Source organism: Citrus clementina, unplaced genomic scaffold (assembly GCF_000493195.1).
Source record: "Citrus clementina cultivar Clemenules unplaced genomic scaffold, Citrus_clementina_v1.0 scaffold_2, whole genome shotgun sequence".
Taxonomy (NCBI): domain Eukaryota; kingdom Viridiplantae; phylum Streptophyta; class Magnoliopsida; order Sapindales; family Rutaceae; genus Citrus; species Citrus x clementina.
This window is the reverse complement of record NW_006262688.1, coordinates 31,760,366-31,782,011: the sequence shown is the minus strand read 5'-3', so window position 1 is coordinate 31,782,011 and position 21,646 is coordinate 31,760,366. Positions and strand designations below refer to the sequence as shown.

The window sequence follows — 21,646 nt, the reverse complement described above, 5'->3', positions numbered from 1 at the left end:
TTTTCCTGCATTTCACTATCAATTAATAAATTAAAATTACTAAGTAAATTAGACTGAAGTAACAAAGTAGATACCATTAAAGTTCAAAACTTCTATTAAAAAAATTGAAAAGTTTACAGGGAGATTCAGAGAAGCAACATCAAATTCATGAAAAGTGAGACATAAACTAATTCTACTTTCAAAAAAAGGTGATAAACTAAAAATTACTTAAATAATCTGTATAAAACCAAAACAAAACTTGAACTTAAAATGACTCCAAATAAAACAAAACCAATAATGAGCGAAGAAACAGAAGCCTTTAAAACGAAATCACACAGGGAATAAAAAAAAAGAAAAAAAAGAGAACAAACTTAAAGAGACAAAAACGCTAACCAGTGCTCAGAAAAACAAAGTACACAGCAGTATCCAATCCAGACATGTTAATAACATCCTGCTCCGAAGAAGACATAGCCTCCTTGATCCAAGTAAACGGGTTCCGGGTCCTGGACCCGCCCTCCCATGGATCCAAACCCTTCAAGATCCGGTTCGGGTAATACACCACAGTATTGCCGGGTTTTGACGACAGCCACGCGAAAAGGCACATCAAAACGACAAATATAATAAACGAAGTCCCTAAGGACGTCAAGAACGAATCGAAATCCATCTGGGTACGTTTGTTTTTCTCTGAAAAAATATACTAAAAAGCTTGTGTCCTTGAAGAATAATGATATGTGTGGTGAAACGTCAACTAGAAGCAATAATACGATACATAGCCGTTAAAAGGACACTGAAGGAAGAAGATAAACGTAACCAACGGTTATGATATTGAAAGAGGAAAAGACTCAGAGAGGCCTTCTTCGGTGGTTGATAAATGACAAATGATGCTGCTATAAATGTGAAAAAAGCAAACGCCTGCCCATCGACCTTGGCCTTTGGCTTTCAAATGAAAAAAAAAAAGTGAAAAATATCTTACGTGGATGTGTGATTAGCTAGCTGTTTGTGGGGTTGATTGGTTTCTTTATTATTATTATTATTATTGTTTTTCATTTCAGATTTGTGCTTTTAATGCACCCAGAGAGAGAGAGAGAGAGAGAGAGAGTTTGATGGAAGGTGGTATGGTAACCACGGTAACGCAGGAGAGAGACAAGGTGGTGAAGTGGAATAGAGAGTGAAGGTGGAAGGACCGTTTTGCCCCCCTGTTCAGCTTGTTTCCCACTTCCCATGACTTAATTTAGCCCCCAAAAAAAAAAAAAAAAGCCAGCTTGCTTTTCCATATTGGCAAATACTGCCCTATTTGTTGAATTGAATGTATCATTTAAATTGAAGTAAACACAATTAGTTATAACATCATATATAATAGTGTCAGTACTATTAGTATTAGGAGAAAAGTAAAAAATAATTAGATAATATTATAATATTATACGGTATTATAATTCATTGTCATTAGCCTGTCATCTTTCAGTTTCCTAGCTTTTTTTTTTTGTAATGATTTTAGTTTTGAAGGTAAGTCCGGATAAAAATTTAAGACTATATATAAATATATAGTTGGTCCATTTATTTTAGAACGATCTTTTTTTTTGTTTATAACCCATATTTATACTTTCTAAAATCAATATTATATTCTCTCTATAGCTAGACTAATAGCTTAAAGTTAGTGACAGGAGATCAGAACTAGGAGAATTTATGCATTCTTGTGCATCAATCAGAGGCAGGTGCTGTAAAATGATTAAAAAACATTGGAAAAAACTAAATACATTGTACAATTCTTTTTTTTATATATATACACAAAATGACAACTTACTAAAAATGACTTGTTATAAATATGAGGTGGAAATGAAGATATTAGGAGAAAAAAAGTAAATGAGGATTTGTATTAACATGCCAAAATTTTGTAAAACATTTCATTATATCATACTTGCCTGCTTGCAATGACTTTGTTGCTACTTTTATTGCCATCCCATTACGTATTATGCTTATTGATTTAATCATGCACACATGTGCATGCACACATATAAAAATATGTAATTATTTTTTAATGAGGATATTTTCACTTTAACAAAGTAAGAATGCTAGTAAAATATTAAAAAAATATATAAATTTCAATAGGTAACAAATAAAAAAAATATAATTTTCAATGTATTGAGATTTGTGTTTTTTTTTAAATTAGAACCACATGAAAAAAAATAAGGACTCCTACACTTAAAAAATAATATATATAATAGAGTTATATTTTAATATTATTCAATCACATAATTTTATAATATATTTAAAAATAATTTATTAAATCGCAGAATTTAACAAGATGTCTGTATTAAAAACATAGAGACGTCTCCAACTATATAAATGTACTTTTATAGAAAATACGGAAGTAGTTAAAATTACTTCAAACAGAATGTGTTCGAAGCTTATGTTGGAAATTGGAACAAGTGCAAAGAAAGATTCATTCATGCAAAAGCAGCTCAAAATTTCGAATTTTGGGCATTGGATGTCCAAGGGTTACTTCTGTAAACACACAAGTAACTGTATCTTATCCACCAAAATTCATGTGATCTTCAAATTGCCACCTTTGCGATATTTTTGTATTTGCATCTGACCCCGGCCCCACACAAATCAGAAGACGAAAAAAAAATAACTGTACAGTTCTGCACCAAACGACAGCCACGTCAACTCTGAGGCTTTGTGATGGCAAAGAACGGTGTCGTATTAACCCCACTTCGTACATTACGCAACGGATAACTTTCGAGTGTCAGTTGAGTATAGTACACTCCGCTCGGTCGACACCCGGACAGCGGACAATTGAATACACACGTGGCGGTTAAAGGGATAAAATTTGTCTTTCCCGAGAGGAAACGTGGCACGATCATGGTGGTGCCGACAACTTGTAAGAGCGATTACGCGGTTTTTCAACGGGTGGATGTGGATCCTACCATCGAAGTGGGGCCGAAGTTACTCGGCATTCTAATCAATTTGACGAAAAACTTTGGTCAAGAAAAGCACTCGCGAATGCGTGACACGTGGAGAGATATTTTTAGAGGTTTGTAGGTGGGCAATGTGAAAGGAAAAGGACCAAAGTTTCGGTGAACTGTTTACTCAAGTAGTTCACGTAAAGGACAAGGATGGTCTTTAGCCTCTGCCTTACAGCATGTCGCTTGCACTGCACTGTGTCGGATTTAAGAAGCGGGCTCCACAAACGCTGATTATAAAATTTGGGAATAGAGATTGCCGTGGGGTCATCCAGTGCCCAAATTATTAAATACCACAAAATATGTCATAGATTTTCTTGATAAATCATTCGAAAATAGAAAAATCTAACTGATATGCCCTGAACTATCATGAGATATTCAAGTTCCAAAGCTGCATATTATTAGTTGTTAGAAAAATCACTAAAAGATTTGTTTAATTTAATTTTTTAAGTATTTATTTATGTGATAAATAAAAAAGAAAAAAAATTAATTATCTCTCCAAAAAAATCAGTTCATATTATTATTTTAATCAAATTTTTTTCTCCACTGAAAATTAACAATTATAATATACCTCTTCCTCCAAGAATAAAAAGATAAAAAATAATATAATATTTAATTAAAGATTATAAAATATTTTCTGAATAAGATTCTTCATATTAAAAATGAGAAAAGCATAATTTTATTAAAGAATTTTATTTATACGACCCTTTAAATAGTAAGTAAAATTTTATTTGCAAAATGTTTTGGGACGCTCTTACTAACCTTTTGGCTAAGGCAACTTAAGCGAGCATTTACGGGCGTTGGAGTATATTACTGCATTGCGTTTGTATATTTACTGAGTAAGTTTTTAATAAAGAATTTTTTACTGCATTGCGTTTGTATATTTTCTGAGTAAGTTTTTAATAAAGAATTTTTTTATTTTATTAAAATAAAGGATAATTTGAAAAAAAAAATATTTTAATATAATATATTTTATTCTGTAATTTATTAAATTTATATTTATTTTTAACTTTTTAACTTATCTCTTAACAATGAAACATTTACCAGAAGGAAACTCTCTCTCTCTCTCTCTGTATATATACTATCGAAGAAAAAAAGTGAAAAAAATATAGCATTGGCATGCCAGCCAGGACATGCTTCAAATGTGGACAGCAGATGATGTAACAAGACTACAATAGTAGTATTTACCATAATTGAGTTACAAGGCTATTTATAATTACAGGAAAAGTAAAGAAACAACTACAGATTATCAATTCAATATAAATTGAGGGAGGAAATTTTCCTTGAATCAATGTAAGTTTTCTTCTCGATTGAACGTTCACAAGGTAAAATGGGAAGACCTCTACTAGCTTTACCAACTACATCGATTTTCAAGATCATACGCATATACAACAACATCAGTACTTCTCCGTTCTATTCGTTCCAAAGTGGGATGCCCTAATTATCTGGTGTCAAGAATACAATGAACGATGGAACAATCTGTATCCCCCAAATTATAGGCACAGCCGTCTCCTAACCCCACTTCATTGGACAAAAAAAAATCTCACAAAAACAGGCAGGGCTATAGGAAGAAAGGTTATAACAATAATTGGCAACAAAAGCTGCTTGTCATCTAAAGTTGCAGCAATGAGCCCGACCTCTTGACAACTTGTCCCAGAGGCAGATCATCTGCCTCGGGGATTGGTAATGTGCAGTGTAGTAACCTTCCATGCATCCATACTGACAAAACTTCCAGCTGTGAGAGTACCGTACAGTCATGGTACTGTTAAATTGTTCAACCCACATTCCCATACTCACATCCTCCATCTTGAAGAGCTGTCACCAAAAAGAAACGGTATATTTCAGTTGTTGATAGAAGAGACGTGCAAAATGTAGCAACAAAAGAGAAAACGCCGGAAAGAATCATCCAAATGAAAGGAAATAGATAAAAGCATTTTGGTGTTGCATACCCTTAGGCTCTGATTGCCATGTTGCAAGACAATGAATTTTGCGATATCACTGGAAATTACATACCCAGGCCCATTAGCATAGGGAGGATATACTTCTTGTGGCCACTCCTGCAACATTAGTCAACAAAAGCATGCTCACTCTTAACGGAATATCGCCTTTTAGTTCTATATATTTGTGTGTGTGGGGGGGGGGGGGGGGGGGAAGGTGTTTGGTGTGTGGGACAACATAACACAAATCAGTGACCAGAATAGTGAGAGTCTTGGACACAGTCTCTTATTTCCCACTTAAATTTTCCATCTAAGCATGCTAATGCATCATCTGGGGCTAGATGAAAGGGCCTAACAAAATGGATAGGTCACAGCATTCCAAAGCCTATTAAGCGTTATATTATACTGGGCCTTGCTGAAGTGTTGATAATTGATATTGATGGCTCTAAATGTAAGGAAAAATGTGATCCAGAGATAATAAAATGTTGGAAATGTTAGCTCCTCCTGTGCCTTGCATATGCTTCAGAACCTAAATCTGTCCCATTTAATGGAATGTACGCATATCAAGAAGGATGTTGAAAAAAGGCGAAGGGCATTTGAAGAAGCAAAGAGACCAAGGATTCAAGGTGATGCTACATGTACCAGATACTTCAAATATTCCCAGAATAGTAGTCAGCATTAAGAGAAAGCTCTAGCTGATCTTTCCATGGAAACTGATTCAAGTAGTGCTAGAAGTTAAGTTAGTACAACATAGATACTTCGTTTAGGATCGAGAAGCTGGTGAAGGACTATTTAAAGTCAAGTACATAGGCTTGCATTTCCAAAAACCAACTCAGCAGATTGTCACACAGTATCTTGTGAATATATAGGGTGAGATGACTTCCACTGCTTTGCAATATAGATATAACTGTTGATTTATCTAGATAAAATTGGATGTATGTTTCCCAAGTACTTTCTGACACAATTATGGCTATTATCCACGCAGAAGATGGCGACAATGTCGTATGGAGCAATTTCATCATGAAGGATTTCTGGTAAACTCAAATTCACATAAAAGCATGCACAATTTGCATACCTCATAAGTGACAGCCCATTTCCCAGTTCGGAGAGGACGATGTAAGAGATTGAGATTGCCCATATAAAGGGACCTCATTGGAAAGATGCCCTCAATTTCTTTCAGGACAGCGTCCACCCTAATAAATGTGTCATCATCACATTTCATGATGTAAGCAGCTGTCACATTCTGAACCTGTGCAGGGAAACTAGGCTATTTAACAACTATGGATCAAACTCAGCATGGAGCAGAACATAATAATCTAGAATACACGTGTAGTAATGACTTAAACAAGATTAGGTATTTAAAAACAAAAGGATTCAAAATATGCAGAAATAAAATTTGACTCACCCCAAACTCACAAATCGCAATGGTTTTCAGGACCACAAGCTCATAGCGGTCCATAAATGGCAAAATAACAATGTCTCCAAAGAAGGCAGCTTCCTTCTTCAGCACAGCATTGACCTCCTTTCTCGGATTCTATAAGGCGATATCATGAATGAACATAAAAACCAAACCAGAATACATATATAATGAGAACTCAACAGCCATTGGACAATGTCATAAATGAAATTAAGTGAAGAAGACGACAGAGAATGACAGTCACTTCATATGTCAGTAAGTTAAGGCTAAAATCTCACTCCAATCCTCAATAGAGAAAGAAGAAAATATCATACCAGTGCAACAAAGAAACGAGCAACCACATTGGAAGACCTAATTTTTGAAGATTGCATCCAAGTTTTCCTAATTGCCATGCGCTCTGCAAAGTGATTGGTTGCAGAAAGAACTCCAATAAAAAGATGGACTGGCCTAGCAGGTAGGGGCTCAGCTTTCCACTTTGATGACATTTCTAATACTCTTTGAAGGGAGAAACTTGGATGAGAGGCTGGAAGATTGGTCGCATAAACTGAATGAATATCGACATCTCCTTTAATTGCTAGACCTGTTGCATCCTCAAGCGTAAACCCCTGAAGGCAGAGCAAAAATATAATCAGAAATGGAAATGCTTTTGCTCAATGCAATCAGAAGAAAATGATTTTTTTATTTAAAGGAAAAAAACAAAAGTAAAAATGGAAGATCATATTGGCATGCCAGATTGAACCAGTATACCAAGGCTATGAGAGGAAACTCACACAAAATGAAGGCCAGTAATATAAAAGGGTTGTAACAGAAACTCTCATGCCATAATAACTGATGGGAATAGCAATAACAATCAATTCAAAATGCAAATACTTTCACATCAGTAAACATATTTGCAAAAAGATTACAGAGAGAATGACAACTATTGTAAACAAGGCAAAAAAGAGCAGGCACCAAAAAGTTCTGAACACTTTAAACAATGCAGCTTTCCCCATAATGGAGAACTATTAAGACACTAGACATGCAATTGAGCAAATTTAGATTCCCCATACGAAAAATACCCATAGAAAAGAACTGTTGTGGGTTGATATCACTTTTTCATCATCAACAACATACCGTCCGATAAGGAAATGAAGTCACATGCCGACCCCCAACATTAATATGGTATCCTTCAACACCAGCACGTAGGGTCAGGATAAATAATCGACCCTCTACAAAAGGAAATGGCCAAGTAACTTCTGGTTTCTGCTCACGCCCTATGAATCTTTTGAACCAAGAGGCTGTTTTGGAGTCTTTTGAGTCAACAACATCATTGCGCATCCACTTTTCACATCTTAAATTTCCGTCAACTATAAAAATATATCCATTAAAAAACAGTTACAACTCAATTGATATACAGCATAGCCCAAAAGATAAAGACACAAGTTAAACAACATCAGAAATAATTGTATTAGTTTCTAAGGGGTACACAGCAGTCCACATACACAAACAGCATGGTGACCGTTACTCAGCAAGACTTATCTTACATTAGAGTTAAATCAAAATATGAAAAAACAAATGAGAGTAAGCCCTCAATTCAATCATACTCACACATAGCACAGTCTAAGAAATTATACTACGAGGACAATGTTATTGTTTATATTAGCCCAAACAAGATTGAAAAAAGAAGTAATTACTCTTTCAGTTGATGTCTAAAATTGTATTATAATACTGGGTAGTGAGCGAAACTTACAAAAGAACTAAAGGGAATTATAAGAACAACAATGCTTAAGTCTTTTGAGCACGATAAATCTTACCAAGCATGTCATCGTCTTTCTTAGATGATAAACCATCACATCTCTGAGCTGTCCCCCATTGCATTCTATAACATGTGTTGTGTTCAATAACCGGCCGGTGACTCCAGTCTCCTTTTATTCGAGGATTTAAATGTAAAATCTTCGGTGGATCCTCACCATCCACTGACTTTAGTCCTTGCAATTCAACCATAAACTGTGAAACCATAACCAAACTATCACCATTCCTCCTCCTTGTAAGCTGGGGCAAAAACTCCTGATGCGCGTAGTGAGGTGTTCCCACTACTGTAATTGAAGATCCAGCAGCAAGCCCACAAGGAAGAAACATCAACCTATCCCCATTTGCCAACTCTTCTCCACTCATGGACAGCCAAGAAGGACAAGATTCAGGCTTCCCCTCATATACATTGCTAGAAACAGTCTCCTTGACATCAAACTTATCCACTTCGTCCCATGCCTTCAACCCTAACGTCCACGCCTCATCTGCCATTCTTTCAAGCACTGAAAACTCACTAGTCCTATTCCTTCGCCTCATGATCTCACCCGTTATTCGACCATATCGAAACTGGAGTGGCTTTATAGGTCGTGATCCACCATTTCCATTCTTCAAAAGAACCTCCCTAGGCATCAGTGGGGCCTCTTGGTTTTCATTATCTTCTAGCTTCCGATGAAACGTATCCTTATAAACAGAACTAAAGAATGGTTTACTCAGATCCGAATCCCCATTATACCCCACCAATTTCTCATCCAGTCCAATATAATTATCATCTCCGCTTAGCACTGATGCAATCTGCAAGAAATGTGGGAACTTAAATGCTATGAAAACCAAGTATAATATCCCAATGCCCAACAAGAAATGCGACAACCTAAACCTCCTACCACTACTATACTCGAGTTTAATTCTCTTCATCTTGTAAAACAAACATGAAAACAACATAATATGCTTGGCAATAACTACAAATCTCTTAAACCCATTACTCAACCAATCAGAAGATCAATAAACAAACTAAATGTACCCAATTCTTCAAGACCAAAACCCACTTGCAAAAACCCCGGCAAAGTGTAGAAGAGGACTCAACCTCGAAATGCATCAAGTTCAGTGATCAATCCATAAAAATCGCCGACCCAAAACCCTAAGTTTGTCAACATTTCACAAACATCTTTCAGATACTTGATCTTCCAATCAAACTAACTCTGGTGCTTAATGCTAATGAAGAGTCCATTAACTTGATCGCATGAACTAATACAACCCCCGATCGATTGAAGCAGATGGAGAAGTGAATTTGAAGAGAGGGAGATAAGAGTAATAGATTGAATTGTAATTTATGCAGCGTATTTGTATGAAAGCAACTGCGAATGTGATGAAAGTGAATGGGGGCGGGGCCGCCTGGCTAGGTGATATATAGCAAATATTAGAAAGTTGAGGGGCTGCAACGTAAAATAAGTAAAATCTATCGTGATTTTACGGGAATCTAGTTGAGTTTATAAAACATATTACTGGAATATATATATTTCTTATTTTTCAAGTGAGAATGATATGATTGGCCACTCGCGGCGTTTATAATTTAAGTTTCTGTTTCTTTTCTTTTAAATTCCCATTTTTTTTCCCTCTGTTTAGACAGTTGGGAGCACGTCATCTCGTGGGTGTCACGTTTCATTCCTAAAACTTAAAGAATGATTCAAGAAATTGGTAGTAATTTATTATTCTTTTTTATATGAGTCATGTATTAAGAAAATGTCTTATTTTCAAACATATTGAAGATAAAATTTAAAATGTAGATGACGGTTGGGTTCGAGTTCCAACCAACTCTTGTCTCCTCCAAATATATATCTCAAAAAAAAAAAATCTAGAATTTAGGTAATAGTTTCTTTTTTTTTTTTAAATCTAAATATCTTATAACAAATTAAATACAATTTATTAAGGAGTATAATTTATTTCAAATATTTTTAACATGAAATTTTTAATACTTTTTTTAGATGAATTTTGTGTAGTACCTGAACACATTTGACTATTTTTTAACGTTAAATAAAGTAATAAATTCATAAACAAATTGTTAATGCTAGTTGACACCTCCTCCCTTATTTATATAATAGATTATTTGAGTCTATCTCATAATTATCAAATTAAAATTTAAAAAAAATAAAAAGTAATTAACGATTATTTAACTTTTCACCTGTGTCAACAAACTTCTTATGGTGAATCATTTATGGAAAATAATGTATTGGTTTTCACCTAATGATTTATAACAGTTGGACTTCAAATTTTTCCCACTTTTTTTTAAGAAAGTAATTACTTAATTTTGATACAACTTAATTATACTCGTCAATAACAGTAAGATTAGCTCACATATTGAATTAAGGTTGATCTTAATTTGATAGTCGTGCTAAGTTATATAAACAGTAACTTGCAGTCTAGTTAAATTAGCAATTGACCCCACCAATTAGTTGCACTATATTACTTATTTTTGCACTAAGATAACTGGTTGTGAGTTACTGTAAATGTAACTTAGCAAAAATCTAAATATAAATGTAATAAATATAGTTCCGTTAAGTGAATTACGACTTAGTATATCAGCCCTAATTTAAAAAGGTATAAGATATTATTTAATTGAGATATCGATTTCTTAAGGTGGTATCAATGGTTCTAAACTTCTAATCCTCCTTCTTGGTCAACCTTAGATCTTTAAAAGATATCGATTTTTTTTTAAAGAAAGAAATAAATTCAATTATATTTTTTCATATATACATCTATGAGATTTTTTTTTTTTTTGAAATTCAAGCAATAATAAAAGGTAATAAATTAGTTGGCCGGGAATCTGCTTTATACATGCTTTCATTCAAATTCAAGCAATAATAAAAGGTAATTATTAATTTTTAGTAGATGGAAATTTTCATTCCAATATAAAACATATAAAAATTCTTTTTAATAAATTAGTTTCCATGAATGGAAATACTAATAGAAAGATATTAATTAAATGAGAAATGAGAGTTGATGAGATAAATTGAGGGGATTGAGAAATGAGGGGTCAATTAACCCATTAAAGATTTTAAAATAAATTTTATTTTTCAATATACCCCCACCCAATCCTAATTTACCCCTTACCATCATTTTGATCCATTTTCATAATCCAAAATATTAATTTGGGTGTACCTATTTGAACTAATTAAAATACTTATTAAACCTATTAACTTAATAAACTCATTTAAAAAATTTAAAAATTTATATTTTTACTCTGCAAGCCCATTTGAATACCCATTAAATAAAATTAATACCCATTGTAGATATGTTATATGAAATGGCCAAGTCCTCTTAACACCCGTTTCTTTATTAAAAATGTAAATAGTTGAAAATTACATTTTCTTTTAATTGACACCCCTAAAAATTCCGAAACTAACTTTCAATGAAACTTCGTGCCTGTTTGTTATGGCTTATTTAAGAGCCATAAGTGCTTATTTAATCGTATAAGTACTTTTAAAAATTTTTTATGGTGTTTGGTTATTTTTTTAATAGAGTTTTTTTAGCTTAAATAAGCTAATTTACCTCTACTAGTAAAAGTCCAAAATTTGAACTTTTGGGAGTAGAAGCTATAGAGTTTTTCTAAAAATATATAATATAAAAAATATCACACAGTTTAATGGTTCAAAAGTGCTTTTTTTATTGACTACCAAACACCTAATGACTTTTTATCCAAAAGCTCTATTGGTATAAGCTCTACTGCTATAAGCTCTACTGTTATAAACTCTATTTAATAAGCTGTACCAAACAGAGCCTTCATCATAGAACCCCCATTGCTTCCTTTATTCTTTTCATTTGAGACAAAGAAACCAGAGTCTAAAAGAGCGAAAGAAGAGAAATTTAATAATCAACACTCGATCTTTTTGTCTGGAATTTTTTGACATTTTAATTTATTCAACAGATTCTTCTTTCTTTCTAATTTCTACCATGACTTAAAAAAATTTCTTAAAAAATTTGCTGTTCTTATATATTTCACCTCTTTCTTTTACCACTTCGAGTTGAAAAAAATATATCAAAAAAAGAAAAGAAAAGAAAAAGACGGAGAGACTGCTTGTTTAATGCTTAAAAATTGAAAGAAAAGACTAAAGAGCTAGCTATTGACGATGTGGGTGATGGATAAGCTGTTTGATGAAAACCTTGCAACAGATTGAATATAAGAAATAATTCGATTTCAATTGAATATAGAAGAATTTTATTTTCCATGTAACTAAAAAAAAGATTAAAATAGTAATTGTTGTGAGGTTAAAGTAATAAATACGTAAAAGGATTTTTATCGGGAATTTTGAAGGGGCCGTAAAACGGGTATGGCGCTAAAGAGAGGATGTAAATGAAACGCAGCGTTGCAGTCATCGTCTTACTCTTATCCGTTTTATAAAAAAATATTCTCACTCTCATTTTTTCTACTTGCCGAACTACCAAAGCTAAAACCCTGTGCTGTAGGATGCAGCCTCAAAATCTCCATAAAAGTAAACTAAACCCCAAATCGTAGATCCTCCAGAGAGCCTGACGAACAAGAACTGCTTCGCTCATGCATGTCAATTCATCTCCATCATGAGTAAAACCATCGTCTAAAAATAAAACGGTGCGTTTTCTCCTTCTCCAACTTCAGTTTCTTCAATTTACTCCACTCCATTTCACATCTTTCATCTCTAACACTCTTTTTAGCTTCCTCCTTGAATATTGAAACGGTGCGTTTTGTAACGATTTGATTTTCTTTTTCTTTCAGTTATTCTTGCAATTTTACTTGCCATAGTTTATCGAGTTAAGTGAAAATGGCGACTCTTTCACCTGCGTGGATGAATCAAGGTTAGTTTATATTTAAAGTTTTTTTTTCACTTGTAAGTTTGGTTCAGTTACTATGAAATTATTGTTTCGAATTTGAATGAGAAATTTTTATTTGTAGTTTTCTTTTTATTTTGTTATCGGTATGACAGATAGAGGATTGGGGCCAGTAGATCATTCAGATGACTTTATTACACGCAAACCAAACTTCAACCGTTTTCAGGTTTTAAATTAATTTGCAGTTTTCCCTTTAATGTTTATGAATACTAATTTTCTTCTGTATTCATTTTACTTGTTGGTCTTTGTTCTGTAGTTATTTTTTAATTGTAATTTTTGTGTAGTTATGGTTTGGGAACTGTTATATTTTCAAAGCAACATCCGAACTCAACCATTCTTGCACTTGTGTGGGTAACTGTAGTTTTTCGGCTGGCAAAGTATAACTGCTTTAGTTTAATGTAAAATGATTCCTCTAATACCTAACTATGACAATGTTTATTTCTAGTTCGATTTTGTACAGTTGCAAGCAAAATGTAGAAAAGGAAGGCGAATTATGATTTTGAATCATATTCAAGGTAATAAAGACTTTAGAAACTGTAAAGTCTTCCTCACAAACTCCCTTCTGGAGAGAAAAGGACTTTGAGCATGTTGTACCAATCAACCTAGCTTGGTTGTGGTATTTATGCTATTTTCTAATTTCCAAAACAACAGCAAGTACAATATGCAAGTTTATATATCTTTGTTTTGCTTGGACACCAAAATAAATGTTTAGTTACTTATTATTTAAATATATAATTTTGTATAAACTATTGAGACATTGTTTTTTCACCATAGCTTATTTTATTCCATTTGACATGGCACTCTTGTATACACGTATAATTTTCTGTAAACTATCCAGACATCATTTCTAGGTTCATTTCCAACTGGAATATTGCAAACTAGACTTCATTTGAACAATCTACTTAGGAGGACCTCTTCAGTTCGTCGTATAAAGTGTGAGAAGAATGATGAATTACCAGAGTATGTGTCTGTTGAGCGTCCTCCCTACTATAGTTATTTCGACTCAGCGTCTGGGCAGCTGGAACCAGCCTCTGGTGCACGCGCAAGTATTCCAGGAGAGGAGTACTGGCCAGAAGGCACTGCCAGTCGAGTAAGGGCTGCCAGGGCTCCTGAGCCGACTGGTGAGTCAACAGGATCTCCCTCCTATGGAAAACATCCTGGGAGTAGGAGGAAGAAGTATAAAACATCTGTTAGGGCTAGATCTTCTGAAGTGAGTCTGGAATCAAGTGCTTCATTGGAACCTGAAGTTTCTGAGGATGCAACAGAAGATCCTAAAGAGTCCTCATCTGAGTATGTTGTTTATGAGACAGAATCTAAGGCTGAAGGAGAAACTGAATATGAATTAGACAAGAAACTTGGCCGCCCACATCCATTCATTGATCCCAAAGTGAGGAAGCCAATAGAGGAGCCACTAAGTAGTGAAGAATTATGGTGGAACTGGAGAAAATCAGACAAGGAACAATGGTCAAGATGGCAAAGAAGGCGACCTGATGTTGAAACGGTTAGTGGAATTAGGAAATAGATGATGACTAGAAGAAAGTCATATTTAACTGATAAAATGTATAGCGCGCTTGCTTAGAAGACAAGAAGTTGTCTTCTATTTTGACTACAATGTCTATGGATTTTTGTAGGTTTTTCTCAAAGCAATGGCAGATACTGGGCAAATAAAGCTTTATGGTGAACATCCAACATTAACTGAAACTGCCCTCTACAGAGCTAGACGACATCTTTTCAAGGAAGAAAGGTTTCATACATACATTTACACATGGCTCTTAATTCAATGGTTTAGTATTTATTTTGACATTTCTTTTGTTTCTTGATTTCTATCTTGATCCCTTTCCGGAGGCATACACATAAATTGGTTTTCATTTAAGAAGATTTATACAGGATATATGGAATGTAGTCTAAGTAAAGTTGGACTTCATTTAAGATGAGGTAGACATTAATTGTTTTTCATTTAAGAAGAAGTAGACAGGATTTATAGAATGTAGTCTAGGTGAAGCTGGACTTACTTTTCCTAGGAAAAGTGAAGAAAGTGAAACTGAAGCATGACATAATAAGTTGAATGTAAATCGGTAGAAGTTGGAAAAGTGAAAGGTTCTACAAGTTGATGTAAAAAGTTGGATTTTTTTTTGTTAACTGTACCAACTGTTCATAAGAAGGCAAGTTCAAAGAGGATTCTGCACATTAGTTGTATGATTTTGAAATACCAAATACTAGCAGGTTAGCCAAAATCTAGTAAGACAACCTACATCTACCTATTCAGAAGGTTCTAATATCTCTGAAATCCAGTCCATAAAATTGTTATAATCTGGCTAAGCGTCATGCTTCCTATTGATGTTCGGGGAAAAAAAAATGGTGATATTCATTTACACTCACCCTTGTTTCTTGTTTATTTATTTATTTATTAAGTTCTTCATAACCTAATTGGTTGACTACAAAAAACTCATTGAAGCATTTCTGCAAGTGAAATGGAATATGAATGTTTTGTTGATTTCCGTAGACTTAAAGCTGAACAAGAGAGGCTCGAAAGGATAGGGCCAATTGCATACTACTCTGAATGGGTAAAAGCATGGAAGAGGGACACTTCACGTGAAGCTATTCAGAAACATTACGAGGAGACCGGTGAAGATGAAAATACACAGTTAATTGAAATGTTTTGTCATCAAACAGATCGAGAATATCGCATAATGATGGGAAATGATATTCGTATTAAAAGGGATCCTTTAGCAATGCGACTCCAGGAGGATCAAATAAAGCAAAGTTTGTGCTCTTTACCTTATAAGTTTGTGCATTATATCCGGGTCTTTGTTTGTATCATTTTCATTTATCACCTCCTCGCTAACCCATATAAGTGGAATGTTTTATAAGTAGGATACAATATTAGTCGGTTAAGCGGTTTTCTCTTATTTGACAGAGATTGTCTTTGCCTTCTCTAGCAAAAATAAAAAAGATTTTTTTTTTTAAATATCTTGTTCATGTAGATTAATCTTTTTAGTTTTTATTTTTATTTTTACCATTAAAAATTTCATGATTTATTTATTTATTAGTTTAGTTATTTTCTGCATGATCATCTAGAAAAGTTCCTGAAATTTCCTAAACAATTTTCTGTTCTATAAAGCTGGGTGACTGTGAATAGTTTTGTGGAGAGCTTTTCTGGAAACAGTTAGCCAAACAACTTTTTAAATAAGAAAACCCATATCTATAAGAAACAGGGAACCGCGTTTTACTTTTTCTCCCTTCTATATTACTTACAATTTGATAATGATTTTTTTATTTTAAAAATAACATTAATATACGTATAATAGTCCCTTACTTAACCATTCACAAGGATCTTTGATTTACTAATACTGATATAGCTTGTCTCTTTCAAGTCGGACAAATATGTATACTGATTTTAATGTATTTGTAAAGGCATAAATATGCCTGCTCCCTTACGATGTTCTGGTGGTTGATAAATCTCTTGACTGCCGGCCTTTGCAGTATGGGGTGGAGATCCAGTTTACCCAACTGTGAACTATATTCAAGATCCGGATGAAGTGATTGATTACAGAGGTCCAGATTTCCATGAACCAACTCCCAATATGCTGGATTATCTAAAGGAGGTAAATTTGTGTGTGTTTTCCTTACTTTTTCTTTTTTTTTAAAAAAAACACTCAGCACAGAGAGGTGCATAGAAACTATGTTCCATTTGCTCAAATATCTTCCATTTCTTTTCATCACCCTTCTACTTATTAAAATTTGAAGTCCATTAAGCACGTGAAGCACTCAAGTGTCTGCATTCGCAACTGTGATTATTGCCTTTGTCTTCAAGTGCTGATCTCTGCTTGCTTTTATCAGCACGGAAAAGTGATATCAAGAGAGGAGCTTGAAGAGATTCTAGCGAGAGAGAAGACTGAAGAAGTTGAGGTCAAGTGTAAACTTCACTGTTCAATATTGTTTTTCACCGAATTTCTTGCCATTTATCTCTCATTTTTATGCAAAGTTTTTTTTTTTTTTATTTCAACAGATCTTTTCTTTGATTCTTTTTATCTCTTTGTTTTTCAATAATTGAGCACTGGACAATTACTTTCTTTTCGGTCCATATTGTCTTCCTGAACCAAGCCCAGGCAGGCCACAGCTCAAAACAGTGAGTTTTGGCCATTTTTGAATTTTGGCCTGCTGGGCACAATTGGTGCAAAAATGCTAGGACAAAGTAGCATAACGCTATTGTTTCCTTGATCAATGAGGATAATTTGACCTGAAGTACAAGGAGACAGTAAGATAGCTTTTCTTCTACGCTTTGGGTTGCATCTGGTGAAGCATGAAAGGCAGTCCTGGCAAGATCATCCTGAGATGGATTTCTCAAAAGACATACTCCCTACTCCCTAGTTACAGCCCTGGATCATAGTGGGCATTGACAATAGTCTCAGCCATGGTCTTCATCTTGGGCTGTGAGTTTTTTATATAAGAAAACTTCTTTTGTAAAGCAATACAGAGGATGGAGAAAGTTCAACTGTAAGAAAGAGAGAGAACGCTAGATGCTAGCTATCCATTGAAAATATGATCAAGATACACACAGCTTAGAGACTCTTTTTAATGAAATAAAGAGAGATCAAACTTGATAGACTCTTGGATGTGGAAAACTAGTCAAATTCATGATTTGCAGATTGGTTAATGTTAGACCCATGAAAACTTATGTTAGGCGCAAAATATAAAGGGGCAGGGGCTGTTTAGTAATTTTAGGGGCAGGGGCAATTTAATAACTTTGTTATTAATTAGGGTTTAGCTATAAATAAGAGATTATGGAGTCATTTAGGGTCTATGTTGAGTTTTGTCTGGTATTAGGAACCATTAGGAGTTTTGGGAGAGATTGGCCTACCTCTCGAATTGTAGGTCAGGATTGATTGTTTGTTTTCTTTTGATTTAATCAATAAAAGTCAGCCCTAATTTAGCCCTAAGTCCTATCAAAGTGGTATCAGAGCAAGAATCCTGAGACAATGGCAGCAAAGAAAGTGGACGTGCTTGAAGAAAAATTGGAAGCGGAGATTGGATTGCTCAAGGCCACCATTGACGAGCGATTTAATAGCGTTCAACAAAAATTTTCATCCCTTGAAGCCATGTTGCTGAAATTAATAGAACTCCACCTCAACCCACCACTGGCAATATCAACAGGCCAAGGCAGTGTGGCGGGAGAAGGATATGACGACACGAAACCCGTGCTCGGTGACGGCACAAAGGGTGGAGGGCCAAAATCCACCAGTCTTACTCAGCTAGGGGCAAGAGTTCACGGCGGATTTTGTGGCGAGGAGGTCAGCCTAGGGGACTTACGGCCTAGGGGAGCCTTTCTTGGCGTTGGGCGTGGCGAAGGAGGCTGGTTTGCGGCTGGGGGCGGTGGATCTGAGGGTTACGCGGTTGGAGGAGGCAGTTTAGGGTTGGGAATCGGTGTTTCAGCATCAGAATGGGTCGCGCGGGAGTCAGGGGTGGCCGGGCTTGGCGACTCGGCAGCGTTTGGGGGTGACTCACGGCCTAGGCAGGCCAAATTTTGGGCTGGGCAGGGCCGTTTTGGGCCAAGGCAGGCCGGGCAGGGCTGTTGTGGGCCGGGGCAGGCTGGATTTAGGCCTGTGCAGGGCGGTTTTGGGTCTGGACAGGTCGGATTTAGGGGCGGATGGCTAGGAGGAAGGGTTACTGATGAGAAAGAGAGCCGTTATGACCAGAAATCAGTTGGGCGAGGGATTTCAGCCCAATATGGGGCTGGGCAAGGAGAATTGTGGGCTGGGTCTTCGGGATTTGCGGAAAATGGAGTAGATTCGGGAGGTTGGGGATCTTCAATGGCGCGAAATTGGGCGGGGCTGACTCAATTTGGAGCCGATTTTGGGGTAAGGAAACTAAAAATGCTCATTTTCGAAGGCGAGGATGCCTATGGATGGGTGTATAGGGTAGAGCGCTATTTCGCCATCAATGGACTCTCGGAAGGGGAAAAATTGATGGCGGCTGCATTATGTTTGGAGGGAAAGACCCTTATGTGGTTTCAGTGGCGGGAACAACAACCATTGAGGCCGTGGGGTGAATTTAAGGACCGGCTGTTGGAGAGGTTTCGGGCCACTCAAGAGGGAGATTTGCACGAACAATTTTTTGTCCTGATCCAAGAGAAAACAGTCATGGAGTATAGAAAAAAGGTTGAGCTGTTGTCGGGACGTCTAGGGGACATCTCAGAGGCAGTGTTGGAAGGGAATTTTATGAAGGGACCAAAGCCAGAAATTCGAGCCGCGCTACGCTTGCTAAGGCCAAGAGGGTTAGGGGAGTCAATGGAGTTGGCACAGAGGATTGCGGATAAGAGCACAGCAGCAGTTTCTTGGATTCCACCTTGAGGACAAGGTGTCTTTTTGGGAGGGGAGTAATGTTAGACCCATGAAAACTTATGTTAGGCGCAAAATATAAAGGGGCAGGGGCTGTTTAGTAATTTTAGGGGCAGGGGCAATTTAATAACTTTGTTATTAATTAGGGTTTAGCTATAAATAAAAGATTATGGAGTCATTTAGGGTCTATGTTGAGTTTTGTTTGGTATTAGGAACCATTAGGAGTTTTGGGAGAGATTGACCTACCTCTCGAATCGTAGGTCAGGATTGATTGTTTGTTTTCTTTTGATTTAATCAATAAAAGTCAGCCCTAATTTAGCCCTAAGTCCTATCAGTTAACTTCCAGAACATTTGATAAAAACGAATCCCATTGGAGACATGGAAACAAGGGGGTGGAGATATAGGAAGCTTGTAATCTCTTTTTAACGAAATAAAGAGAGATCAAACTTGATATACTGTTGGATGTGGAAAACTAGTCAAATTCATGATTTCCAGATTGGTTAACTTCAAAAACATTTGATAAAAACAAATCCCATTGAACACATGGGATCAGGGGGCTGGAGGTATAGGAAGCTTGTAATTCAATTGCTTGGCATGCATTTAAAAAAAAAAAGAAAAAAGAAAAAGAAAGAAAAAAAAATCATTACTTAAGTAGATCATTGATGCTGAATCAATTTTTTTAGCACGATCAATTCTTACTAGAAGGAAACAATTAATCATCGCCCGTTTCTTGATGTTTTGCTGCATAAGCAGATGACAGATGTGGATGAAGCAATGGCACAAGCTGTTGACATTGGTGAAAAAGATGTAAGTATCATTGCTGAATTACTTTTTGATCTTGTCTTTTCAATTTATCTGGATGTCTTATTGGAATTTGTCATGCAATAAATTTCCTGCTGCAGTCATGGTTATTGGTCATGGTTGTTTTATGAGTAATCACATATTCTTTTCACGCTTATTTGCAATAGGAGGAAGGAGAAGATAGTGATTTAGATGCTGATGCTGATGATGAAGAGGAGAAAATTACGCGGAATTGGAGTGTCCTCAAATCTACACCTCAGCTTCGAAAGTCAAAGGTGATTCTGTTTCTTGATCTTATTAATTTGTAGAATATTATTTAACATTGAATGGTTAATTGGACACAATTCCATACATAATGCTACATCTCATTTGTATGAATGGGAAAAGGTTGATAAGTGGCAAGAAGGCTTTTAAAAAGAAAGATAATAGTATCTGCAGCCGTTATTTGAACTTACTAGTGCAAGAAAGCAGACAGCCTCACTAACATTTGCAAAATTGTTAAATAATTTAATACCTAGAGCACTTCCTTGTCTCACAATCTTTACCAGTTTGTTCACTAATTCTTGTACTTTCAGGCTAAGCCGAAAAAGGATGGTACCATGTCTCTGGAAGAAGCTGTTGATGATTCAGAGAACTTGACCGATTTTCTTTTAGATTTTGATGAAGAAGACTGATGCTTACATCGAAATGTGGCTGTTATGAAGAGAAATAGCTGGTCAAATGAAAGGTGAGGGTTATGGTAAAGGATGATCATTTCCAAAAACACTCTTTCACACAATGAATATGAGCGAGTCAAGCTCTTGAAGAGAGTTGATAGCGTAAATTGTCTTCACGAGGCTTTTCTGATGAAAATAATAACCATTTTCATGGACGTTTAAACATTTTAGCGTCAAATTCTAAAGCTGTGGTTGATGCGAGAGTAGAGAGTTGGGTATAGACGTTGGGCTAAAATCTGTTTAGTGTGTACTATTACTAAAGCGTAAAATTTTGCGATTCTAGTGATTACATTTTCCTATTTGCTGAGGCTAAATTTTTCATTTGTACAGCATTAAAGTTTATGATGATGATGGCTTTATTTAAATCATCGCATGAGTCTCTGCTCATCTGTTGTTGCTGCCATTTCTTCCTTTCCTTTGCATGTCTGTTCCAATTTTTTTTCCTTCTCGTATCTCCCTCCATAAGAGTATCTTTTAACTTAGAACAAAAGTTATTTTTAAACAGTAACAATAAACAAATAAGGTGATACGCATGAATGCGAAATGAGTTTGAAAAAAAAAGCTTATTTTAGGTTTGATTCATGTATTTATGTTCAATTTTTGTAAACTAAATAAAAATTTAAGCTTTTCCCTTCCTTCCATGCGACGTAAAACGTTATATGATGTAAAATGTTATTTCCAATCTCATGCGATCCTTCCAAATACAAAAAAGTGGCTGTGCCTTCTAACGTGTATATGGATTATATAAGTCGTTTAACGCTTGCTGTAGCCCATTAGCTATCGAAGGTTGCTTCACACTAAGCCCATTCATCTTTTGGGTTCCAAATAAAAGCCCAACAGGCTAACTCTC

The 21,646-nt window shown here is 35.4% G+C and overlaps 3 protein-coding genes across 3 annotated transcripts in view; 1 reads left to right on the top strand and 2 right to left on the bottom strand.

Moving 5' to 3' along the window:
• Positions 1–1,013, bottom strand: part of LOC18052308 (CSC1-like protein ERD4) — a 4,232-nt gene extending 3,219 nt beyond the window's left edge. The window contains exon 1 of the mRNA XM_006448913.2: positions 373–1,013. Coding sequence (XP_006448976.2) covers positions 373–643 — 271 coding nt within the window. The 5' untranslated portion in view covers positions 644–1,013. The remainder of the gene's footprint in view (positions 1–372) is intronic.
• A 3,173-nt stretch (positions 1,014–4,186) lies between these two features.
• On the bottom strand, positions 4,187–9,530 carry LOC18052306 (hydroxyproline O-galactosyltransferase GALT2). Its single transcript, XM_006448909.2, has 7 exons — positions 8,090–9,530; positions 7,410–7,642; positions 6,611–6,901; positions 6,285–6,413; positions 5,955–6,128; positions 4,892–4,999; positions 4,187–4,757 (listed from the first exon to the last, which is right to left on the bottom strand). Exons 1-7 carry the CDS (start codon positions 9,021–9,023, stop codon positions 4,551–4,553), a joined length of 2,076 nt encoding a protein of 691 aa, XP_006448972.1. The 5' UTR covers positions 9,024–9,530; the 3' UTR covers positions 4,187–4,550.
• A 2,923-nt stretch (positions 9,531–12,453) lies between these two features.
• Positions 12,454–21,164, top strand: LOC18052305 (protein PLASTID TRANSCRIPTIONALLY ACTIVE 12, chloroplastic). The gene is made up of 11 exons (XM_006448906.2): positions 12,454–12,684; positions 12,829–12,908; positions 13,037–13,107; positions 13,780–14,442; positions 14,573–14,685; positions 15,445–15,704; positions 16,425–16,546; positions 16,782–16,850; positions 20,033–20,086; positions 20,248–20,355; positions 20,656–21,164. The coding sequence occupies exons 2-11, from the start codon at positions 12,875–12,877 to the stop codon at positions 20,752–20,754; spliced, it is 1,593 nt and encodes a 530-aa protein (XP_006448969.1). The 5' UTR covers positions 12,454–12,684; positions 12,829–12,874; the 3' UTR covers positions 20,755–21,164.
• Positions 21,165–21,646: the final 482 nt, after the last annotated feature.

Bases quoted from the DNA above. Each gene is read 5' to 3' on its own strand.
- LOC18052306 (XM_006448909.2), bottom strand. From the start codon at position 9,023: ATGTTGTTTTCATGTTTGTTTTACAAGATGAAGAGAATTAAACTCGAG. The intron at 6,902-7,409 runs GTATGTTGTTGA...CTCTGCCTTCAG, and splicing joins CTTCATTTCCTTATCGGACG to GGGTTTACGCTTGAGGATGC. The intron at 6,129-6,284 runs GTGAGTCAAATT...TTCCCTGCACAG, and splicing joins TTGCGATTTGTGAGTTTGGG to GTTCAGAATGTGACAGCTGC.
- LOC18052305 (XM_006448906.2), top strand. From the start codon at position 12,875: ATGGCGACTCTTTCACCTGCGTGGATGAATCAAG. The intron at 14,686-15,444 runs GTTTCATACATA...TGATTTCCGTAG, and splicing joins CATCTTTTCAAGGAAGAAAG to ACTTAAAGCTGAACAAGAGA. The intron at 15,705-16,424 runs GTTTGTGCTCTT...CGGCCTTTGCAG, and splicing joins GGAGGATCAAATAAAGCAAA to TATGGGGTGGAGATCCAGTT.